We start from the raw sequence: 20,593 nt of genomic DNA on the forward strand, positions 1-20,593 counted from the left end.
TTATTGGAGGAAGCTGGTCCTGTATCAGTGTTGTTATTGGAGGAAGCTGGTCCTGTATCAGTGTTGTTATTGGGGGAAGCTGGTCCTGTATCAGTGTTGTTATTGGAGGAAGCTGGCCCTGTATCAGTGTTGTTATTGGAGGAAGCTGGTCCTGTATCAGTGTTGTTATTGGAGGAAGCTGGTCCTGTATCAGTGTTGTTATTGGGGGAAGCTGGCCCTGTATCAGTGTTGTTATTGGGGGAAGCTGGCCCTGTATCAGTGTTGTTATTGGAGGAAGCTGGCCCTGTATCAGTGTTGTTATTGGAGGAAAATGTTTCAGTGTTGTTATTGGAGGAAGCTGGTCCTGTGTCAGTGTTGTTATTGGAGGAAGCTGGCCCTGTATCAGTGTTGTTATTGGGGGAAGCTGGCCCTGTATCAGTGTTGTTATTGGGGGAAGCTGGCCCTGTATCAGTGTTGTTATTGGGGGAAGCTGGCCCTGTATCAGTGTTGTTATTGGAGGAAGCTGGCCCTGTATCAGTGTTGTTATTGGAGGAAGCTGGTCCTGTATCAGTGTTGTTATTGGAGGAAGCTGGTCCTGTATCAGTGTTGTTATTGGGGGAAGCTGGCCCTGTATCAGTGTTGTTATTGGGGGAAGCTGGCCCTGTATCAGTGTTGTTATTGGAGGAAGCTGGTCCTGTATCAGTGTTGTTATTGGAGGAAGCTGGTCCTGTATAAGTGTTGTTATTGGGGGAAGCTGGCCCTGTATCAGTGTTGTTATTGGGGGAAGCTGGCCCTGTATCAGTGTTGTTATTGGAGGAAGCTGGCCCTGTATCAGTGTTGTTATTGGAGGAAAATGTTTCAGTGTTGTTATTGGAGGAAGCTGGCCCTGTGTCAGTGTTGTTATTGGGGGAAGCTGGCCCTGTATCAGTGTTGTTATTGGAGGAAGCTGGCCCTGTATCAGTGTTGTTAGTGGGGGAAGCTGGCCCTGTATCAGTGTTGTTATTGGGGGAAGCTGGCCCTGTATCAGTGTTGTTATTGGAGGAAGCTGGTCCTGTATCAGTGTTGTTATTGGAGGAAAATGTTTCAGTGTTGTTATTGGGGGAAGCTGGCTCTGTATCAGTGTTGTTATTGAGGGAAGCTGGCCCTGTATCAGTGTTGTTATTGGGGAAGCTGGTCCTGTATCAGTGTTGTTATTGGAGGAAGCTGGTCCTGTATCAGTGTTGTTATTGGGGAAGCTGGCCCTGTATCAGTGTTGTTATTGGAAGAAGCTGGTCCTGTATCAGTGTTGTTATTGGAGGAAGCTGGCCCTGTATCAGTGTTGTTATTGGGGGAAAATGTTTCGGTGTTGTTATTGGGGGAAGCTGGCTCTGTATCAGTGTTGTTATTGAGGGAAGCTGGCCCTGTATCAGTGTTGTTATTGGGGGAAGCTGGCCCTGTATCAGTGTTGTTATTGGAGGAAGCTGGTCCTGTATCAGTGTTGTTATTGGAGGAAAATGTTTCAGTGTTGTTATTTGGGGAAGCTGGCTCTGTATCAGTGTTGTTATTGGGGGAAGCTGGTCCTGTATCAGTGTTGTTATTGGAGGAAGCTGGTCCTGTATCAGTGTTGTTATTTGAGGATGCTGGCCCTGTATCAGTGTTGTTATTGGGGAAGCTGGCCCTGTATCAGTGTTGTTATTGGAGGAAGCTGGTCCTGTATCAGTGTTGTTATTGGGGGAAGCTGGTCCTGTATCAGTGTTGTTATTGGGGGAAGCTGGCCCTGTATCAGTGTTGTTATTGGAGGAAGCTGGCCCTGTATCAGTGTTGTTATTGGGGGAAGCTGGCCCTGTATCAGTGTTGTTATTGGGGGAACACGTATCAGTGTTGTTATTGAGGGAAGCTGGCCCTGTATCAGTGTTGTTATTGGGGGAACATGTATCAGTGTTGTTATTGAGGGAAGCTGGCCCTGTATCAGTGTTGTTATAGGGGGAACATGTATGAGTGTTGTTATTTGGGGAAACAGGCCCTCTATCAATGTTGTTATTTGGGGGGTAGCACTATTCACTATCCAGAGGAAGGAGGGGTGGGGGGGTCATAGGTCATAGGTCATGTTATCATACAGTTAGAGGAACTGATAATAAAAGGTGCTGTGTGCAGAAGTTGCACTATAACTACTTTAGAAATATAAATGTCTTTGTAAACAAATACACGCATAAATAAATAAATGATCATGTTGTTAAATATATAAATATAACCTCAACTTAATAAAATTAAAAAAATCTGACTCAGATATTAATTAAGATTCAATTTGGAGGATTTTCACATGTGAACATGTGGTGAACAGGTGAACATGTGAACGTTTGATCGATGCCAACCCTCATCTCGTCGCCGGGCTGTGGATGCATCCCAATTGGCACACGATTGTCTGCATAGTTCACTGCATTTGACCAGAGCAACTATGAAAGAGACCATGGGCCCAAATAAAAAAATAATGCACTATATAGGTAATAGATTGCATTTATTATTTTTTTTTAACCTTTATTTAACTTGGGACGCACCCTGTGTGTGTTAACGTCTCAAGACATATCAGGGGGAATACGGAGATTAGATAGCGTCCTTGAGGAGCTATTCATGAGGAGCTATTCTGTCCTTTCCAACAGAACTGAGCTGGTATGGAAAGATACAAGGGACAGAACAGGTACTACAGCAAACCACTGTCAACTGTCGTTATTCACTCCTAAGGGACAGAACAGGTACTACACCCAACCACTGTCAACTGTTGTTATTCACTCCTAAGGAACAGAACAGATACTACACTCAACCACTGTCAACTGTTGTTATTCACTCCTAAGGGACAGAACAGGTACTACAGCCAACCACTGTCAACTGTTGTTATTCACTCCTAAGGGACAGAACAGGTACTACACCCAACCACTGTCAACTGTCGTTATTCACTCCTAAGGGACAGAACAGGTACTACACTCAACCACTGTCAACTGTCGTTATTCACTCCTAAGGGACAGAACAGATACTACACTCAACCACTGTCAACTGTCGTTATTCACTCCTAAGGAACAGAACAGGTACTACAGCCAACCACTGTCAACTGTCGTTATTCACTCCTAAGGGACAGAACAGCTACTACAGCCAACCACTGTCAACTGTCGTTATTCACTCCTAAGGGACAGAACAGGTACTACACCCAACCACTGTCAACTGTCGTTATTCACTCCTAAGGGACAGAACAGATACTACACTCAACCACTGTCAACTGTCGTTATTCACTCCTAAGGGACAGAACAGGTACTACACTCAACCACTGTCAACTGTCGTTATTCACTCCTAAGGGACAGAACAGATACTACACTCAACCACTGTCAACTGTCGTTATTCACTCCTAAGGGACAGAACAGGTACTACACTCAACCACTGTCAACTGTCGTTATTCACTCCTAAGGGACAGAACAGATACTACACTCAACCACTGTCAACTGTCGTTATTCACTCCTAAGGGACAGAACAGATACTACACTCAACCACTGTCAACTGTCGTTATTCACTCCTAAGGGACAGAACAGATACTACACTCAACCACTGTCAACTGTCGTTATTCACTCCTAAGGGACAGAACAGGTACTACACTCAACCACTGTCAACTGTCGTTATTCACTCCTAAGGGACAGAACAGGTACTACAACCAACCACTGTCAACTGTCGTTATTCACTCCTAAGGAACAGAACAGATACTACACTCAACCACTGTCAACTGTCGTTATTCACTCCTAAGGAACAGAACAGGTACTACACTCAACCACTGTCAACTGTCGTTATTCACTCCTAAGGGACAGAACAGATACTACACTCAACCACTGTCAACTGTCGTTATTCACTCCTAAGGGACAGAACAGGTACTACACTCAACCACTGTCAACTGTCGTTATTCACTCCTAAGGGACAGAACAGGTACTACAACCAACCACTGTCAACTGTCGTTATTCACTCCTAAGGAACAGAACAGATACTACACTCAACCACTGTCAACTGTCGTTTTTTCACCCCTATTTTTTTTAGTTTTTTTGTTTGTTGCAGAACTGAGGAAACCCTAATATGGTGAAAATGTGTTTACTTTGAAAACGAACCTGCTTGTTTCAACATTGTATCGAGCAACAATAAGACCAATTACTTCCTTCTCTGTTTTGTTCTGTAAGGTAAACCCGAGGTGCAACAATGTAGTAATTGTTTTTTTTTTTTTTTTTTTTTCTCATTTAACCTTTTATTTAAGTCGTAATGTGAACAGAAGCCCACTGTCAGGGCAACTTTAAAATGGAGCGATTTACTGTCAACGCTGCGGACATTCTCTTTTATTTTATTTTTTTCCTGAAGGAATAAATGTGCTATTTAATTAGCTCGGTGTGTTGCTGGCAACTACCATACAGTACATCATAATGCAAGTCTATAAAATAAGGAACTGGTAACTACCCCTCTCCCCGTCTCTCTTCCTCCGTTCCCTCGGCTCGGGAACATTCTGGTAAAGTAAGGAGGTTTGGGCTCAGTCCCAAATGATACCTTATTCCCTACTTAGTGCACTACTTTAGACCAGAGCCTGTACCCTATTCCCTGTGTAGTGCACTACTTTTGACCAGAGCCCTGTAAGCCATTCTTACAGTAGCTATGACCAGCCCTATAGGCCATTCTTACAGTAGCTATGACCAGCCCTATAGGCCCTTCTTACAGTAACTTTGACCAGCCCTATAGGCCCTTCTTACAGTAGATATGACCAGCCCTATAGGCCCTTCTTACAGTAGATATGACCAGCCCTATAGGCCCTTCTTACAGTAGCTATGACCAGCCCTATAGGCCCTGGACAAAAGCAATGCACTATATAGGGAATAGGGTGGAATTTGGGCCTCAGGCTTGGAGAGGGGTTAAACCAGACAATAAGGCCAACACAGACAGACAGCGGTACAGGCCTGACAGACACACAACGATGACGGAGGCCTCAGGGCCTTAGATACGCTGGTGGTCAGCTTGGGATAAACTGGGCGTGTGCAGGAGGAGGAGCAAGTCGGTTACTAGTGTAGGAGGAGGAAGAGGAGGAGGAGGAGGAGGGTTAAGGGCACAGGAGGGAAGGAGTATTACGGTCTGGAGTCGATATACAGGCTAGTCTTTTGGTGTTCTATTGTCTTGTCTATGAGACGTGTTGATTCACATCCTCATCTGTCCAGCTCTTCTTCTGGATAGTTTGGATCTGACAGAAACAAGAGGGAGAGAATATATATATATATATGTATTCATTAAAACAATGACTCAAACAGGCTTACATTGTACATGTGATCCAGAGCCACTACAGTAGTGAGTCATTTAGCAGACTCTCTGATCCAGAGCCACTACAGTAGTGAGTCATTTAGCAGACTCTCTCATCCAGAGAGACTTACAGTAGTGAGTCATTTAGCAGACTCTCTTATCCAGAGAGACTTACAGTAGTGAGTCATTTAGCAGACTCTCTTATCCAGAGAGACTTACAGTAGTGAGTCATTTAACAGACTCTCTTATCCAGAGAGTCTTACAGTAGTGAGTCATTTAACAGACTCTCTTATCCAGAGAGACTTACAGTAGTGAGTCATTTAGCAGACTCTCTTATCCAGAGAGACTACAGTAGTGAGTCATTTAACAGACTCTCTTATCCAGAGAGTCTTACAGTAGTGAGTCATTTAACAGACTCTCTTATCCAGAGAGTCTTACAGTAGTGAGTCATTTAACAGACTCTCTTATCCGGGGCAACTTCCAATCAGTGCATCCCACTAATGTAGGTAAAACAACCACATACGATCATGATCATTGTAAAGTAAAACCTAAGGCCTTCTTCAAACCAGCCGGTACGTGGAAAACCATTGCTATTAAAACTAGAGGTGCCATCAACAGATCTAAGTGCGTCAGCCATGTTTACCTGATGGATCCAGCCAGCAGAGGGTTAAATGCATAGAGCCAGTCGTGCATCTCCTTGTCGTTGCTGGCTTGGAGCAGTATCCCGCGGTGCTCAGTACACACAGCAAACGCGTTTGGTGTCTGGGGAGAAACACACGGAGAGAACGTACAGTGGTGTTAAAACCAGCCAGCTTCTGAAAGGGAAAAGCTTCTCTTTGAGTTTTTACAGCGGGGAGGAAAAACGTCTGTCTTTTCAAATACTGTAGATATACTTTACACAGAGTGTACAAAACATTAGGTACACCTTCCTAATATTGAGTTGCACCCCCCCCCCCCCCCCCCTTTTTGTTCTCGGGAAAGCCTCAATTCAATCAGGGCATGGACTCTACAAGAAAGCGTTCCACAGGGATGCTGGCCCAATTTGACTCCAATGCTTCCCACAGTTGTGTCAAGATGGCTGGATGTCCTTTAGGTGGTGGACCATTCTTGATACACACGGGAAACTGTTGGGTGTGAAAAACGTAGCAGCGTTGCAGTTCTTGAGACAAACCGGTGCACCTGTTACCTTCTACCATACCCCGTTTAAAGGCACTTCAATATTTTGTCTTGCCCATTCACCCTCTGAATGGTACACATACAAAAACCATGTCTCAATTGTCTGAAGGCTTAAAAATCCTTCTTTAACCCGTCTCCTCCCCTTCATCTACACTGATTGAAGTGGATTTAACAAGGGACATCAATGAGGGATCATAGATTTCACCTGGATTCACCTGGTCAGTCTATGTCACGGAAAGGTGTTCCTAATGTTTTGTACACTCAGTGTGTGTGTCAACTAAAAGAGGATGTGAGATGGTGTTCCTAATGTTTGTAAAGGTATGTTGGCAGGTAAAGTTATCAAAAGGTATGTTGGCAGGTAAAGTTATCTAAAGGTATGTCGTCAGGTAAAGTTATCTAAAGGTATGTTGACAGGTAAAGTTATCTAAAGGTATGTTGGCAGGTAAAGTTATAAAAAGGTGTGTTGGCAGGTAAAGATGTCAGGTAAAGTTATCTAAAGGTATGTTGTCAGGTAATGTTATCTAAAGGTATGTCGTCAGGTAAAGTTATCTAAAGGTATGTCGTCAGGTAAAGTTATCTAAAGGTATGTTGGCAGGTAAATATGTCAGGTAAAGTTATCTAAAGGTATGTTGACAGGTAAAGTTATCTAAAGGTATGTTGGCAGGTAAATATGTCAGGTAAAGTTATCTAAAGGTATGTTGACAGGTAAAGTTATCTAAAGGTATGTTGGCAGGTAAAGTTATCTAAAGGTGTGTTGGCAGGTAAAGTTATCTAAAGGTATGTTGGCAGGTAAATATGTCAGGTAAAGTTATCTAAAGGTATGTTGACAGGTAAAGTTATCTAAAGGTATGTTGGCAGGTAAAGTTATCTAAAGGTATGTCGTCAGGTAAAGTTATCTAAAGGTGTGTTGTCAGGTAAAGTTATCTAAAGGTGTGTTGGCAGGTAAAGATGTCAGGTAAAGTTATCTAAAGGTATGTTGTCAGGTAAAGTTATCTAAAGGTTTGTCGTCAGGTAAAGTTATCTAAAGGTATGTCGTCAGGTAAAGTTATCTAAAGGTATGTCGTCAGTCAAAGTTATCTAAAGGTATGTTGTCAGGTAAAGATGTCAGGTAAAGTTATCTAAAGGTATGTTGTCAGGTAAAGATGTCAGGTAAAGTTATCGAAAGGTATGTTGGCAGGTAAAGTTATCTAAAGGTATGTCGTCAGGTAAAGTTATCTAAAGGTGTGTTGGCAGGTAAAGTTATAAAAAGGTGTGTTGGCAGGTAAAGTTATCTAAAGGTGTGTTGTCAGGTAAAGTTATCTAAAGGTATGTCGTCAGGTAAAGTTATCTAAAGGTATGTCGTCAGGTAAAGTTATCTAAAGGTATGTTGGCAGGTAAAGTTATCTAAAGGTGTGTTGGCAGGTAAAGATGTCAGGTAAAGTTATCTAAAGGTGTGTTGGCAGGTAAAGATGTCAGGTAAAGTTATCTAAAGGTATGTTGTCAGGTAAAGTTATCTAAAGGTTTGTCGTCAGGTAAAGTTATCTACAGGTATGTCGTCAGGTAAAGTTATCTAAAGGTATGTCGTCAGGTAAAGTTATCTAAAGGTATGTCGTCAGGTAAAGTTATCTAAAGGTGTGTTGGCAGGTAAAGATGTCAGGTAAAGTTATCTAAAGGTATGTTGTCAGGTAAAGTTATCTAAAGGTATGTCGTCAGGTAAAGTTATCTAAAGGTATGTTGGCAGGTAAAGTTATCTAAAGGTGTGTTGGCAGGTAAAGATGGCAGGTAAAGTTATCTAAAGGTATGTTGTCAGGTAAAGTTATCTAAAGGTATGTCGTCAGGTAAAGTTATCTAAAGGTATGTCTTCAGGTAAAGTTATCTAAAGGTATGTTGTCAGGTAAAGTTATCTAAAGGTATGTTGTCAGGTAAAGTTATCTAAAGGTATGTTGGCAGGTAAAGATGTCAGGTAAAGTTATCTAAAGGTATGTTGGCAGGTAAAGATGGCAGGTAAAGTTATCTAAAGGTATGTTGACAGGTAAAGATGGCAGGTAAAGTTATCTAAAGGTATGTTGTCAGGTAAAGATGGCAGGTAAAGTAATCTAAAGGTATGTCGTCAGGTAAAGTAATCTAAAGGTATGTCGTCAGGTAAAGTTATCTAAAGGTATGTTGTCAGGTAAAGTTATCTAAAGGTATGTTGTCAGGTAAAGTTATCTAAAGGTATGTCGTCAGGTAAAGTTATCTAAAGGTATGTTGTCAGGTAAAGTTATCTAAAGGTATGTCGTCAGGTAAAGTAATCTAAAGGTATGTTGTCAGGTAAAGTTATCTAAAGGTATGTTGTCAGGTAAAGTTATCTAAAGGTATGTTGTCAGGTAAAGTTATCTAAAGGTATGTCGTCAGGTAAAGTTATCTAAAGGTATGTTGTCAGGTAAAGTTATCTAAAGGTGTGTTGTCAGGTAAAGATGGCAGGTAAAGTAATCTAAAGGTATGTCGTCAGGTAAAGTAATCTAAAGGTATGTTGTCAGGTAAAGATGGCAGGTCAAATCAAATCAAATCAAATTTTATTTGTCACATACACATGGTTAGCAGATGTTAATGCGAGTGTAGCGAAATGCTTGTGCTTCTAGTTCCGACAATGCAGCAATAACCAACAAGTAATCTAACTAACAATTCCAAAACTACTGTCTTGTACACAGTGTAAGGGGATAAAGAATATGTACATAAGGATATATGAATGAGTGATGGTACAGAGCAGCATAGGCAAGATACAGTAGATGGTATCGAGTACAGTATATACATATGAGATGAGTATGTAAACAAAGTGGCATAGTTAAAGTGGCTAGTGATACATGTATTACATAAGGATACCGTCGATGATATAGAGTACAGTATATACAGTGCCTTGCGAAAGTATTCGGCCCCCTTGAACTTTGCGACCTTTTGCCACATTTCAGGCTTCAAACATAAAGATATAAAACTGTATTTTTTTGTGAAGAATCAACAACAAGTGGGACACAATCATGAAGTGGAACGACATTTATTGGATATTTCAAACTTTTTTAACAAATCAAAAACTGAAAAATTGGGCGTGCAAAATTATTCAGCCCCTTTACTTTCAGTGCAGCAAACTCTCTCCAGAAGTTCAGTGAGGATCTCTGAATGATCCAATGTTGACCTAAATTACTAATGATGATAAATACAATCCACCTGTGTGTAATCAAGTCTCCGTATAAATGCACCTGCACTGTGATAGTCTCAGAGGTCCGTTAAAAGCGCAGAGAGCATCATGAAGAACAAGGAACACACCAGGCAGGTCCGAGATACTGTTGTGAAGAAGTTTAAAGCCGGATTTGGATACAAAAAGATTTCCCAAGCTTTAAACATCCCAAGGAGCACTGTGCAAGCGATAATATTGAAATGGAAGGAGTATCAGACCACTGCAAATCTACCAAGACCTGGCCGTCCCTCTAAACTTTCAGCTCATACAAGGAGAAGACTGATCAGAGATGCAGCCAAGAGGCCCATGATCACTCTGGATGAACTGCAGAGATCTACAGCTGAGGTGGGAGACTCTGTCCATAGGACAACAATCAGTCGTATATTGCACAAATCTGGCCTTTATGGAAGAGTGGCAAGAAGAAAGCCATTTCTTAAAGATATCCATAAAAAGTGTAGTTTAAAGTTTGCCACAAGCCACCTGGGAGACACATCAAACATGTGGAAGAAGGTGCTCTGGTCAGATGAAACCAAAATTGAACTGTTTGGCAACAATGCAAAACGTTATGTTTGGCGTAAAAGCAACACAGCTGAACACACCATCCCCACTGTCAAACATGGTGGTGGCAGCATCATGGTTTGGGCCTGCTTTTCTTCAGCAGGGACAGGGAAGATGGTTAAAATTGATGGGAAGATGGATGGAGCCAAATACAGGACCATTCTGGAAGAAAACCTGATGGAGTCTGCAAAAGACCTGAGACTGGGACGGAGATTTGTCTTCCAACAAGACAATGATCCAAAACATAAAGCAAAATCTACAATGGAATGGTTCAAAAATAAACATATCCAGGTGTTAGAATGGCCAAGTCAAAGTCCAGACCTGAATCCATCGAGAATCTGTGGAAAGAACTGAAAACTGCTGTTCACAAATGCTCTCCATCCAACCTCACTGAGTTCGAGCTGTTTTGCAAGGAGGAATGGGAAAAAAATGTCAGTCTCTCGATGTGCAAAACTGATAGAGACATACCCCAAGCGACTTACATCTGTAATCGCAGCAAATGGTGGCGCTACAAAGTATTAACTTAAGGGGGCTGAATAATTTTGCAAGCCCAGTTTTTCAGTTTTTGAACTGTTAAAAAAGTTTGAAATATCCAATTAATGTCGTCCCACTTCATGATTGTGTCCCACTTGTTGTTGATTCTTCACAAAAAAATACAGTTTTATATCTTTATGTTTGAAGCCTGAAATGTGGCAAAAGGTCGCAAAGTTCAAGGGGGCCGAATACTTTCGCAAGGCACTGTATGTATGCATATGAGATGAAAAATGTAGGGTAAGTAACATTATATAAGGTAGCATTGTTTAAAGTGGCTAGTGATATATTTACAGGTAAAGTTATCTAAAGGTATGTTGGCAGGTAAAGTTATCTAAAGGTATGTTGGCAGGTAAAGGTGGCAGGTAAAGTAATCTAAAGGTATGTTGGCAGGTAAAGATGGCAGGTAAAGTAATCTAAAGGTATGTTGTCAGGTAAAGATGTCAGGTAAAGTTATCTAAAGGTGTGTTGGCAGGTAAAGTTATCTAAAGGTATGTTGGCAGGTAAAGATGGCAGGTAAAGTTATCTAAAGGTATGTTGTCAGGTAAAGTTATCTAAAGGTATGTCGTCGGGTAAAGTTATCTAAAGGTATGTCGTCAGGTAAAGTTATCTAAAGGTGTGTCGTCAGGTAAAGTTATCTAAAGGTGTGTTGTCAGGTAAAGTTATCTAAAGGTATGTTGGCAGGTAAAGATGTCAGGTAAAGTTATCTAAAGGTATGTTGGCAGGTAAAGTTATCTAAAGGTATGTTGGCAGGTAAAGATGGCAGGTAAAGTTATCTAAAGGTATGTTGACAGGTAAAGATGGCAGGTAAAGTTATCTAAAGGTATGTCGTCAGGTAAAGTTATCTAAAGGTATGTCGTCAGGTAAAGATGTCAGGTAAAGTTATCTAAAGGTATGTCGTCAGGTAAAGTTATCTAAAGGTATGTCGTCAGGTAAAGTTATCTAAAGGTATGTCGTCAGGTAAAGTTATCTAAAGGTGTGTTGTCAGGTAAAGTTATCTAAAGGTATGTTGGCAGGTAAAGATGTCAGGTAAAGTTATCTAAAGATATGTCGTCAGGTAAAGTTATCTAAAGGTATGTCGTCAGGTAAAGTTATCTAAAGGTGTGTTGTCAGGTAAAGTTATCTAAAGGTGTGTTGTCAGGTAAAGTTATCTAAAGGTGTGTTGGCAGGTAAAGATGTCAGGTAAAGTTATCTAAAGGTATGTCGTCAGGTAAAGTTATCTAAAGGTATGTCGTCAGGTAAAGTTATCTAAAGGTATGTCGTCAGGTAAAGTTATCTAAAGGTATGTCGTCAGGTAAAGTTATCTAAAGGTGTGTTGTCAGGTAAAGTTATCTAAAGGTATGTTGGCAGGTAAAGATGTCAGGTAAAGTTATCTAAAGGTATGTCGTCAGGTAAAGTTATCTAAAGGTATGTCGTCAGGTAAAGTTATCTAAAGGTGTGTTGTCAGGTAAAGTTATCTAAAGGTATGTTGGCAGGTAAAGATGTCAGGTAAAGTTATCTAAAGGTATGTTGGCAGGTAAAGATGTGTAAAGGTGTGTCGGCAGGTAAAGGTGGCAGGTAATGGTGTCAGGTAAAGGTGTGTAAAGGTGTGTCGGCAGGTAAAGGTCGCAGGTAATGGTGTCAGTTAAAGGTGTGTAAAGGTATGTTGGCAGGTAATGGTGTCAGGTAAAGGTGTGTAAAGGTGATGTACCTTAAGCATGGCCTGCTGGTCCTCGCTGTACTCGACATGGGCAGAGGAGAGGTTGAGGATGGCTCTCTCAACGCTGTCTCTCTCTGTATTGTAGATGTAGACGTACGGACGTCTCACCACTACATAGCGCTTCACCCAGCCGTTGCTATGAGGCTCCAGGAAATGCAGGTAGCCCTTCTTTGACACGATGGGGCTGGTGGAAAGACCAAGTACATTACACGTGTAACAACACTTGACGAGATCCAATCTAGAAGGCACAAGACTCACGTTGAAATAAGAGTAGCCAAGCTTAATCTAGAGTATTAATGCCGACCAGAAACCCTGTTTGTTCTGCCAGAAGAGTCAAGATCAAGACTCAAATGCTAACGAAGACTGGTGTTGAAGAAATTATAAATTCCCTCAAAATTATTTTCATTGTGAGCAGTTCTTATTTTTTCTAGTTGATATGCCTTTCCAACGCTGTACTCATTAAGGACTACTGAGTTGAGAACACCCGTTGTTAACTCAGCCGGATACTGTACATGATTGTCAATGTATTTGATTTGGTCAGTTCGACCACTTTTAATGATAAACCTCTGGAGCCATAAACCACTGACTCATTCAGTCAATCAATCAATCAATCAATCAATCTCTGGAGCCATAAATCACTGACTCATTCAGTCAATCAATCAATCACTCGGCAGGTAGCCTAGTGGTTAGAGCGTTGGACTTGTAACCGAAAGGTTGCAAGATTGAATCCCAGAGCTGACATGGTACAAATCTGTCGTTCTGCCCCTGAACAGGCAGTTAACCCACTGTTCCTAGGCCAGTTAACCCACTGTTTTTAGGCCATTTAACCCACTGTTCCTAGACCAGTTAACCCACTGTTCCTAGGCCAGTTAACCCACTGTTCCTAGACCAGTTAACCCACTGTTCCTAGACCAGTTAACCCACTGTTCCTAGGCCAGTTAACCCACTGTTCCTAGAACAGTTAACCCACTGTTCCTAGGCCAGTTAACCCACTGTTCTTAGACCAGTTAACCCACTGTTCCTAGACCAGTTAACCCACTGTTCCTAGACCAGTTAACCCACTGTTCCTAGGCCAGTTAACCCACTGTTCCTAGACCAGTTAACCCACTGTTCCTAGACCAGTTAACCCACTGTTCTTAGACCAGTTAACCCACTGTTCCTAGACCAGTTAACCCACTGTTCCTAGACCAGTTAACCCACTGTTCCTAGACCAGTTAACCCACTGTTCCTAGACCAGTTAACCCACTGTTCCTAGGCCAGTTAACCCACTGTTCCTAGGCCAGTTAACCCACTGTTCCTAGACCAGTTAACCCACTGTTCCTAGACCAGTTAACCCACTGTTCCTAGACCAGTTAACCCGCTGTTCCTAGGTCAGTTAACCCACTCTTCCTAGGCCAGTTAACCCACTCTTCCTAGGCCAGTTAACCCACTCTTCCTAGGCCAGTTAACCCACTGTTCCTAGACCAGTTAACCCACTGTTCCTAGACCAGTTAACCCACTGTTCCTAGACCAGTTAACCCACTGTTCCTAGACCAGTTAACCCACTGTTCCTAGACCAGTTAACCCACTGTTCCTAGACCAGTTAACCCCACTGCTCCTAGACCAGTTAACCCACTGTTCCTAGACCAGTTAACCCACTGTTCCTAGGCCAGTTAACCCACTGTTCCTAGACCAGTTAACCCACTGTTCCTAGGCCAGTTAACCCACTGTTCCTAGGCCGTCATTGAAAATAAGAATTTGTTCTTAACTGACTTTACTAGTTAAATAAAGGCAAAAAAAGGTACACAAAATCAATCTTTGGAGCCACTCACCTGACCCGGATCTCCTGGATGTCTGGTACGAAGCGGCGTTCCCTGGGTTTAACCTCCGGGGCTGCGACCCCACTGGGGCCAGGGGACATCTTGACCTCTCTGTCCCGCTGTGAGCAGTCAGGGTTGGGGCTGGCGCAGCGGGAACGAGGCGTGGGTGTTCTGGGGGGGGGGGGGGGGGGGACAGAGAAAGGAGATGAGATGAGTAAGAAGGAGCACATGCAGAACGGCTAAGATGGGGGCTCAAACCACCGTCGCCATGGGGGTTACATGTGGTTTGGGGTTGGGAGCTACCCCAGACCCCAGTTCAGTCTGTCTTTGGACCATAGTTCAGTGTTTCTGAATGTCCAGACCTTGGGACTATAAAGGTTCTATCTGCAACAAACAAGATGGTTCTCAAGATAATTGGCTTTCCATTTCTGAACCCTGGTTGGTTTGAACGGTGTCAGTAATTCTTATCTTGTATTTAACTTAACAACATTAATTGGGGTTTTTAGCAGTGGTGTAAAGTACTCAAATCAAATCAAATGTATTTATATAGCCCTTCGTACATCAGCTGATATCTCAAAGTGCTGTACAGAAACCCAGCCTAAAACCCCCAAACAGCAAAGCAATGCAGGTGTAGAAGCACTGAATAATTTTTTTTTTAAAAAGTGCTTCTTAAGTACTTTTTTTTGGGGGGGGGGTCTGTATTTTACTTTAATATTTATATTTTTTTGATAACTTTCACTTCACTACATTCCTAAAGAAAAGTATGTACTTTTTACAACATACATTTTCCCTGACACCCAAAAGTACTCATTACAGGATGCTTATCAGGACAGAAAAACTGTCTAATTCGTGTACACATCAACAGAGAACATCCCTGGTCATCCCTACTGTCTCTGATCTGGTGGACTCACTAAACAGAGAACATCCCTGGTCATCCCTACTGTCTCTGATCTGGAGGACTCACTAAACAGAGAACATCCCTGGTCATCCCTACTGCCTCTGATCTGGAGGACTCACTAAACAGAGAACATCCCTGGTCGTCCCTACTGCCTCTGATCTGGAGGACTCACTAAACAGAGAACATCCCTGATCATCCCTACTGCCTCTGATCTGGAGGACTCACTAAACACACACGCTTCGTTTGTAAATTATGTTTGAGTGTTGGAGTGTGCCCCTGGCTATCAGTAAATACATTAAAAACAAGAAAAATGTGCTGTCTTGTTTGAAATCATTTATACTTGTATTTTGTTATACTTCAGTATATTTCAGCAATTACATGTATTTTTAATACTTTCTTTTGATACTTAAAACCAAATACTTTTAGACTTAGATACTTTTACTCAAGTAGTATTTTACTGGGTGACTCTCACCTTTAACTGAGTCACTTTCTATTAAGGCATCTTTACCTTGACTCAAGTACTTGGGTACTCCACCACTGGTATTCAGAGTATATATAAGTAAAGAACAATGAACAAAACAAGGCTAATAACACCATTCTGTTCGCGTTATGTCAAGAGTGTCTCTCTACTGACCTGAGCCCTTCGGACTTGGGGTAGCATCCCTCCACCAGTGAGGGGCATGTCGAGGAGGGGGTGAGGGTGTTGAGGGCCGTGGCAGAGGTCGACTCCCTCAGCAGAGTCACTGACATCTCAGACAGCTGGAAACACACACACAAAAACAGCATGTCTACAAAAAGCTCACTGAGAACAATGAAAAACATGTCATTTATCTACTCATAGTTTCCTCAAATGGAAGTAACTTCAAACAGGATAGAGATGATGGAAACCCATCATCGTAAAGTGACACAGGAAGGAAGTCTACCTTGCTTTCACTGGCGCTGACACACACGTGGCTGTACTCTCTGTTGAAGGAGTGGGAGAGCAGCCGAAGACACTGGTGGACGAGAGATAGAGAGTGCTTCACATTTCAGAGCAACAAAAAAAAACGTTTACTCAGAGATGTTATTAAAAGAGAATGGCATAACTGGGCACACGTACAACATTTTTAAAAAGGGACACACGAGCAAGAATGGGAATATTCGAGTAACAATAGTAACTAACTTCTAACAAGTTTTTAAAATGTTTTTAAAGAAGACAGACACTGACCTTAATGGCTAGCTCCCTCTGTCTCTCATTGGGGGCATCAACGGTGGGACTGAGGCCGAGACCCTCAGAGGGTTGAGGGGACTCACTCTGCTCCTCACCTACACAGGACAACAACCCCTCCTGACCCAGCAGCAGGGTGGACTCTAACTTCTCCCGCAGGAGCAGGCGGTGTCTCGTCTTCTCCACCTGTAGAGAACCGTCCGGACAAAACATCACGAGTAATAAAACTGAGGGGATATGAACCCTGAGTCTCCCACAGGAGAAACATCTTGACCATTAGACCAAGAGGGAAATACAACAGATGTCAGCTTTCCTCGACCTGGACAAGAGCAACATGGATGCTGTTCATTAACTACAGCTTCGACAACATAGTACCCCGCAAGATCATCACTAGTCTCAGGGCCCTGGGACTCTGTACTAGTACCCCCTGTATGTAGTCTCCACATTGACTCTGTACCGGTGCCCCCTGTATATAGCCTTCACATTGACTCTGTACCGTAATACCCTGTATATATCCTCCACATTGACTCTGTACCGTAATACCCTGTATATAGCCTCCACATTGACTCTGTACCGTAATACCCTGTATATAGCCTCCACATTGACTCTGTACCAGTACTCCCTGTATATAGCCTCCACATTGACTCTGTACCGTAATACCCTGTATATAGCCTCCACATTGACTCTGTACCGTAATACCCTGTATATAGCCTCCACATTGACTCTGTACCGTAATACCCTGTATATCGCCTCCACATTGACTCTGTACCGTAATACCCTGTATATAGACTCCACATTGACTCTGTACCGTAATACCCTGTATATAGCCTCCACATTGACTCTGTACCGTAACACCCTGTATATAGCCTCCACATCAACTCTGTACCGTAATACCCTGTATATAGCCTCCACATTGACTCTGTACCGTAATACCCTGTATATAGCCTCCACATTGACTCTGTACCGGTACCTCCTGTATATAGTCTCCACATTGACTCTGTACCGTAATACCCTGTATATAGCCTCCACATTGACTCTGTACCGTAATACCCTGTATATAGCCTCCACATTGACTCTGTACCGTAATACCCTGTATATAGCCTCCACATTGACTCTGTACCGTAATACCCTGTATGTAGCCTCCACATTGACTCTGTACCGTAATACCCTGTATATAGCCTCCACATTGACTCTGTACCGTAATACCCTGTATATAGCCTCCACATTGACTCTGTACCGTAATACCCTGTATATAGCCTCCACATTGACTCTGTACCGTAATACCCTGTATATAGCCTCCACATTGACTCTGTACCGTAATACCCTGTATATAGCCTCCACATTGACTCTGTACCGTAATACCCTGTATATAGACTTGTCATTTTCTTGTGTTACTTTTTTATGATTTTTTTTTATTTACTGTTTTATTTAGTAAATATTTTATTAACTCTATTTCTTGATCTCCATTGTTGGTTAAAGGGCTTGTAGTAAGCATTTCACGCATGTGCCAAATAGCATTTGATACAATTTTTCTGTATTTAATTATCAATACATTTGCAAAAATATCCTAAAAACATGTTTTCACTTTGTCATTATGGTTTATTATGTGTAGATGGGTGAGAAAACAATTCATTTAATCAATTTTCAATTTAGGCTGTAACACAACAAAAATGTGGAATAAACCCAGGAGTATGAACATTCTGTGAAGGCTCTGTGTAGGGGTGTAGGTTGTAGTACCACATACCTCCTGCAGGAGGCTGAGTTTCTCCAGCTCCCACTGGTGGTCCAGGATGAGGCTGTCACTGCGAGGCCTCCACCCAGCCAGGTTCTCCTCCCCGCGGACGTACGCCACCGAGGTGTCCAGCACCCGCCGACGTCTCCTCTGCATACCTGGGGGTCAGGAAAGGTCAAGGGTGAAGGGGGAAGGAGTGATACAGCTTAATTGAGGGGATCTGTTTGAGCAAGGCAAGGCAGAATCTTTCATCTTGATCACAAAATGAGTAGCTTTTCCAGATGCTAGGTGATTTGTGGATCAGTCATTCTTTTCAGTCTGACTGCAATGTTGTCTATCTCAAATACACACAAATACACACATAGACAGTGAGGGGAGGCAATGGAAAAAGTGTCTCACCTGGACTCCCATGATCGGCCAGGTGACATAGGCTGACCTCGTACACACCTGTCACCCGGTTACTGCAGAGAGAGTGGGAAAGACCGATAACAGACACAGCTAAGGGGGTTGTTTCCATTGATTTCACCGTCATCTTTCAGGAATGCAACAGAAGCCAAGAATGTTTCTGTTAATAATAATGAGATGTTCAACTCACCCCTCCACTGCCCTCAGGCTTCCTGTGCCAAACAGGTTTCGGATGGAGCGGGAGGCCGGGAGTTTAGCGTCTCGAGAGTAGAACACCATGCAGAAATCTTTGGTTATGACTGTTGGCTGGGTGCAGTTCTCCATCTAAAGAAAGGAAAAGTTTTTAAAGCTCATCTCTCTGCTTCTTACATCATAACATCGGATACAGTCAGTAAGTCCAGATACAGTCAGTAAGTCCAGATACAGTCAGTAAGTCCAGATACAGTCAGTTAAGTCCAGATACAGTCAGTAAGTCCAGATACAGTCAGTTAAGTCCAGATACAGTCAGTTAAGTCCAGATACAGTCAGTTAAGTCCAGATACAGTCAGTAAGTCCAGATACAGTCAGTAAGTCCAGATACAGTCAGTGAAGTCCAGATACAGTCAGTGAAGTCCAGATACAGCCAGTAAGTCCAGATACTGCCAGTAAGTCCAGATACTGCCAGTAAGTCCAGATACAGCCATTAAGTCCAGATACAGCCAGTAAGTCCAGATACAGCCAGTAAGTCCAGATACAGCCAGTAAGTCCAGATACAGCCATTAAGTCCAGATATAGCCAGTAAGTCCAGATACAGTCAGTTAAGTCCAGATACAGTCAGTTAAGTCCAGATACAGAATGGATCATTTTGGATAGTACTGTAAGTTAAATGAATTTCTGGTTACAGTTCAGTTATTGTAGTCTTCCTGAGAGGTCAGCAGTCTGACAGTGTTGAGCCTTAAGTCCTGCTAATGCAGTTATACAGTATCTCCAGATTCAGATAAACCAACAGGGTCATGTACAGTTTAAACAGTCTGACAGTTTGATCGTGTGGAGAAAAAAAACTGTTGTGGTTCCATTGTTCTAAAATCTGAAATGCAACTGACAAAATCAATCAATATGAGAAGATTTTCTCAGCAGGTCTTTGTGGATTCAGTGTTACCTAAAGATAGGATCACGTAGAGGTACAGTATAACTGTAGAACTACATGTGTTTGTGCCTCTGTGGCTCAGTTGGTAGAGGGTGGTACTTGCAACGTCATGGCTTCGATTCCCACTTGTGCAACCCATATGAAATCCAATTTGGATTAAAAGCGCCTGATAAATGGAATACATTGTATTATTAACTGTATATTAACGTTTTACCTCGAGGTAGGCCGACAAGGTCATGTAGATCTTCTCCCCGTAAGGAGTGACCCGGTTCAGGAGGAGGGAGTTATGCATGGCGCTGTCCCAGGCAGCCTCGAAGCGATAGAACGTCCTGATGGAGGGAGGAGACGAGTTAACCACGAAGAGAGAGATCCTTGTCTGAACGCTGACACTTAGTGCTCTCTGGTCTGTCTGTCTCTGATAAACACTACTTCCAAACAGAAAACCGTACTCTATTGTTTTTCTGAAAGGTCGTGTTGGTACATGTTACAAATATCTGAAAAGGGTTTACTTTATTGAGCTAATAGAGGATATATTGTAACAATTTAGAGGTTTTCTTAGGAACAGCTACAAGTTATTGCTACTGTATGTCTGATGTAATAGCATTTAGCATTAGCATTAGTAACTAATTAGCATTAGTTAGCATTAGTGGTAATAGCATCGTGTTAGTTAGCATTAGTGGTAGCATGCTAGTTAGCATTAGTGGTACTAGCATTGTGTTAGTTAACATTAGTGGTAATAGCATCGTGTTAGTTAGCATTAGTGGTACTAGCATTGTGCTACGTAGCATGCTAGTTAGCATTAGTGGTACTAGCATTGTGTTAGTTAACATTAGTGGTAATAGCATCGTCTTAGTTAACATTAGTGATAATAGCATCGTCTTAGTTAGAATTAGTGGTAATAGCATTGTGTTAGTTAGCATTAGTGGTAATAGCATCGTGTTAGTTAACATTAGTGGTAATAGCATTGTGTTTGTTAGCATTAGCGGTAATAGCATCGTGTTAGTTAACATTAG

At 42.3% G+C, this 20,593-nt stretch overlaps 1 protein-coding gene across 13 annotated transcripts in view; it reads right to left on the reverse strand.

The window, feature by feature from the left end:
• Window positions 1-1,204: 1,204 nt before the first annotated feature.
• LOC110486761 (kinesin-like protein KIF1A) overlaps window positions 1,205-20,593 on the reverse strand; it is a 165,513-nt gene continuing 146,124 nt past the window's right edge. For all 13 annotated transcript variants that reach the window (XM_036983799.1, XM_036983731.1, XM_036983833.1 and 10 more), the window contains 11 exons: window positions 19,795-19,909; window positions 18,645-18,778; window positions 18,449-18,510; window positions 18,062-18,207; window positions 16,318-16,503; window positions 16,034-16,105; window positions 15,745-15,869; window positions 14,225-14,383; window positions 12,405-12,597; window positions 5,903-6,021; window positions 1,205-5,203 (listed from right to left, as the gene is read on the reverse strand). In XM_036983799.1, the coding sequence (XP_036839694.1) occupies window positions 5,161-5,203; window positions 5,903-6,021; window positions 12,405-12,597; window positions 14,225-14,383; window positions 15,745-15,869; window positions 16,034-16,105; window positions 16,318-16,503; window positions 18,062-18,207; window positions 18,449-18,510; window positions 18,645-18,778; window positions 19,795-19,909 (1,354 nt within the window). In that variant the 3' untranslated portion in view covers window positions 1,205-5,160. The remainder of the gene's footprint in view (window positions 5,204-5,902; window positions 6,022-12,404; window positions 12,598-14,224; window positions 14,384-15,744; window positions 15,870-16,033; window positions 16,106-16,317; window positions 16,504-18,061; window positions 18,208-18,448; window positions 18,511-18,644; window positions 18,779-19,794; window positions 19,910-20,593) is intronic.

The sequence above is a fragment of the Oncorhynchus mykiss genome, chromosome 1 (genome assembly GCF_013265735.2).
Source record: "Oncorhynchus mykiss isolate Arlee chromosome 1, USDA_OmykA_1.1, whole genome shotgun sequence".
NCBI classification, from domain to species: Eukaryota; Metazoa; Chordata; class Actinopteri; order Salmoniformes; family Salmonidae; genus Oncorhynchus; species Oncorhynchus mykiss.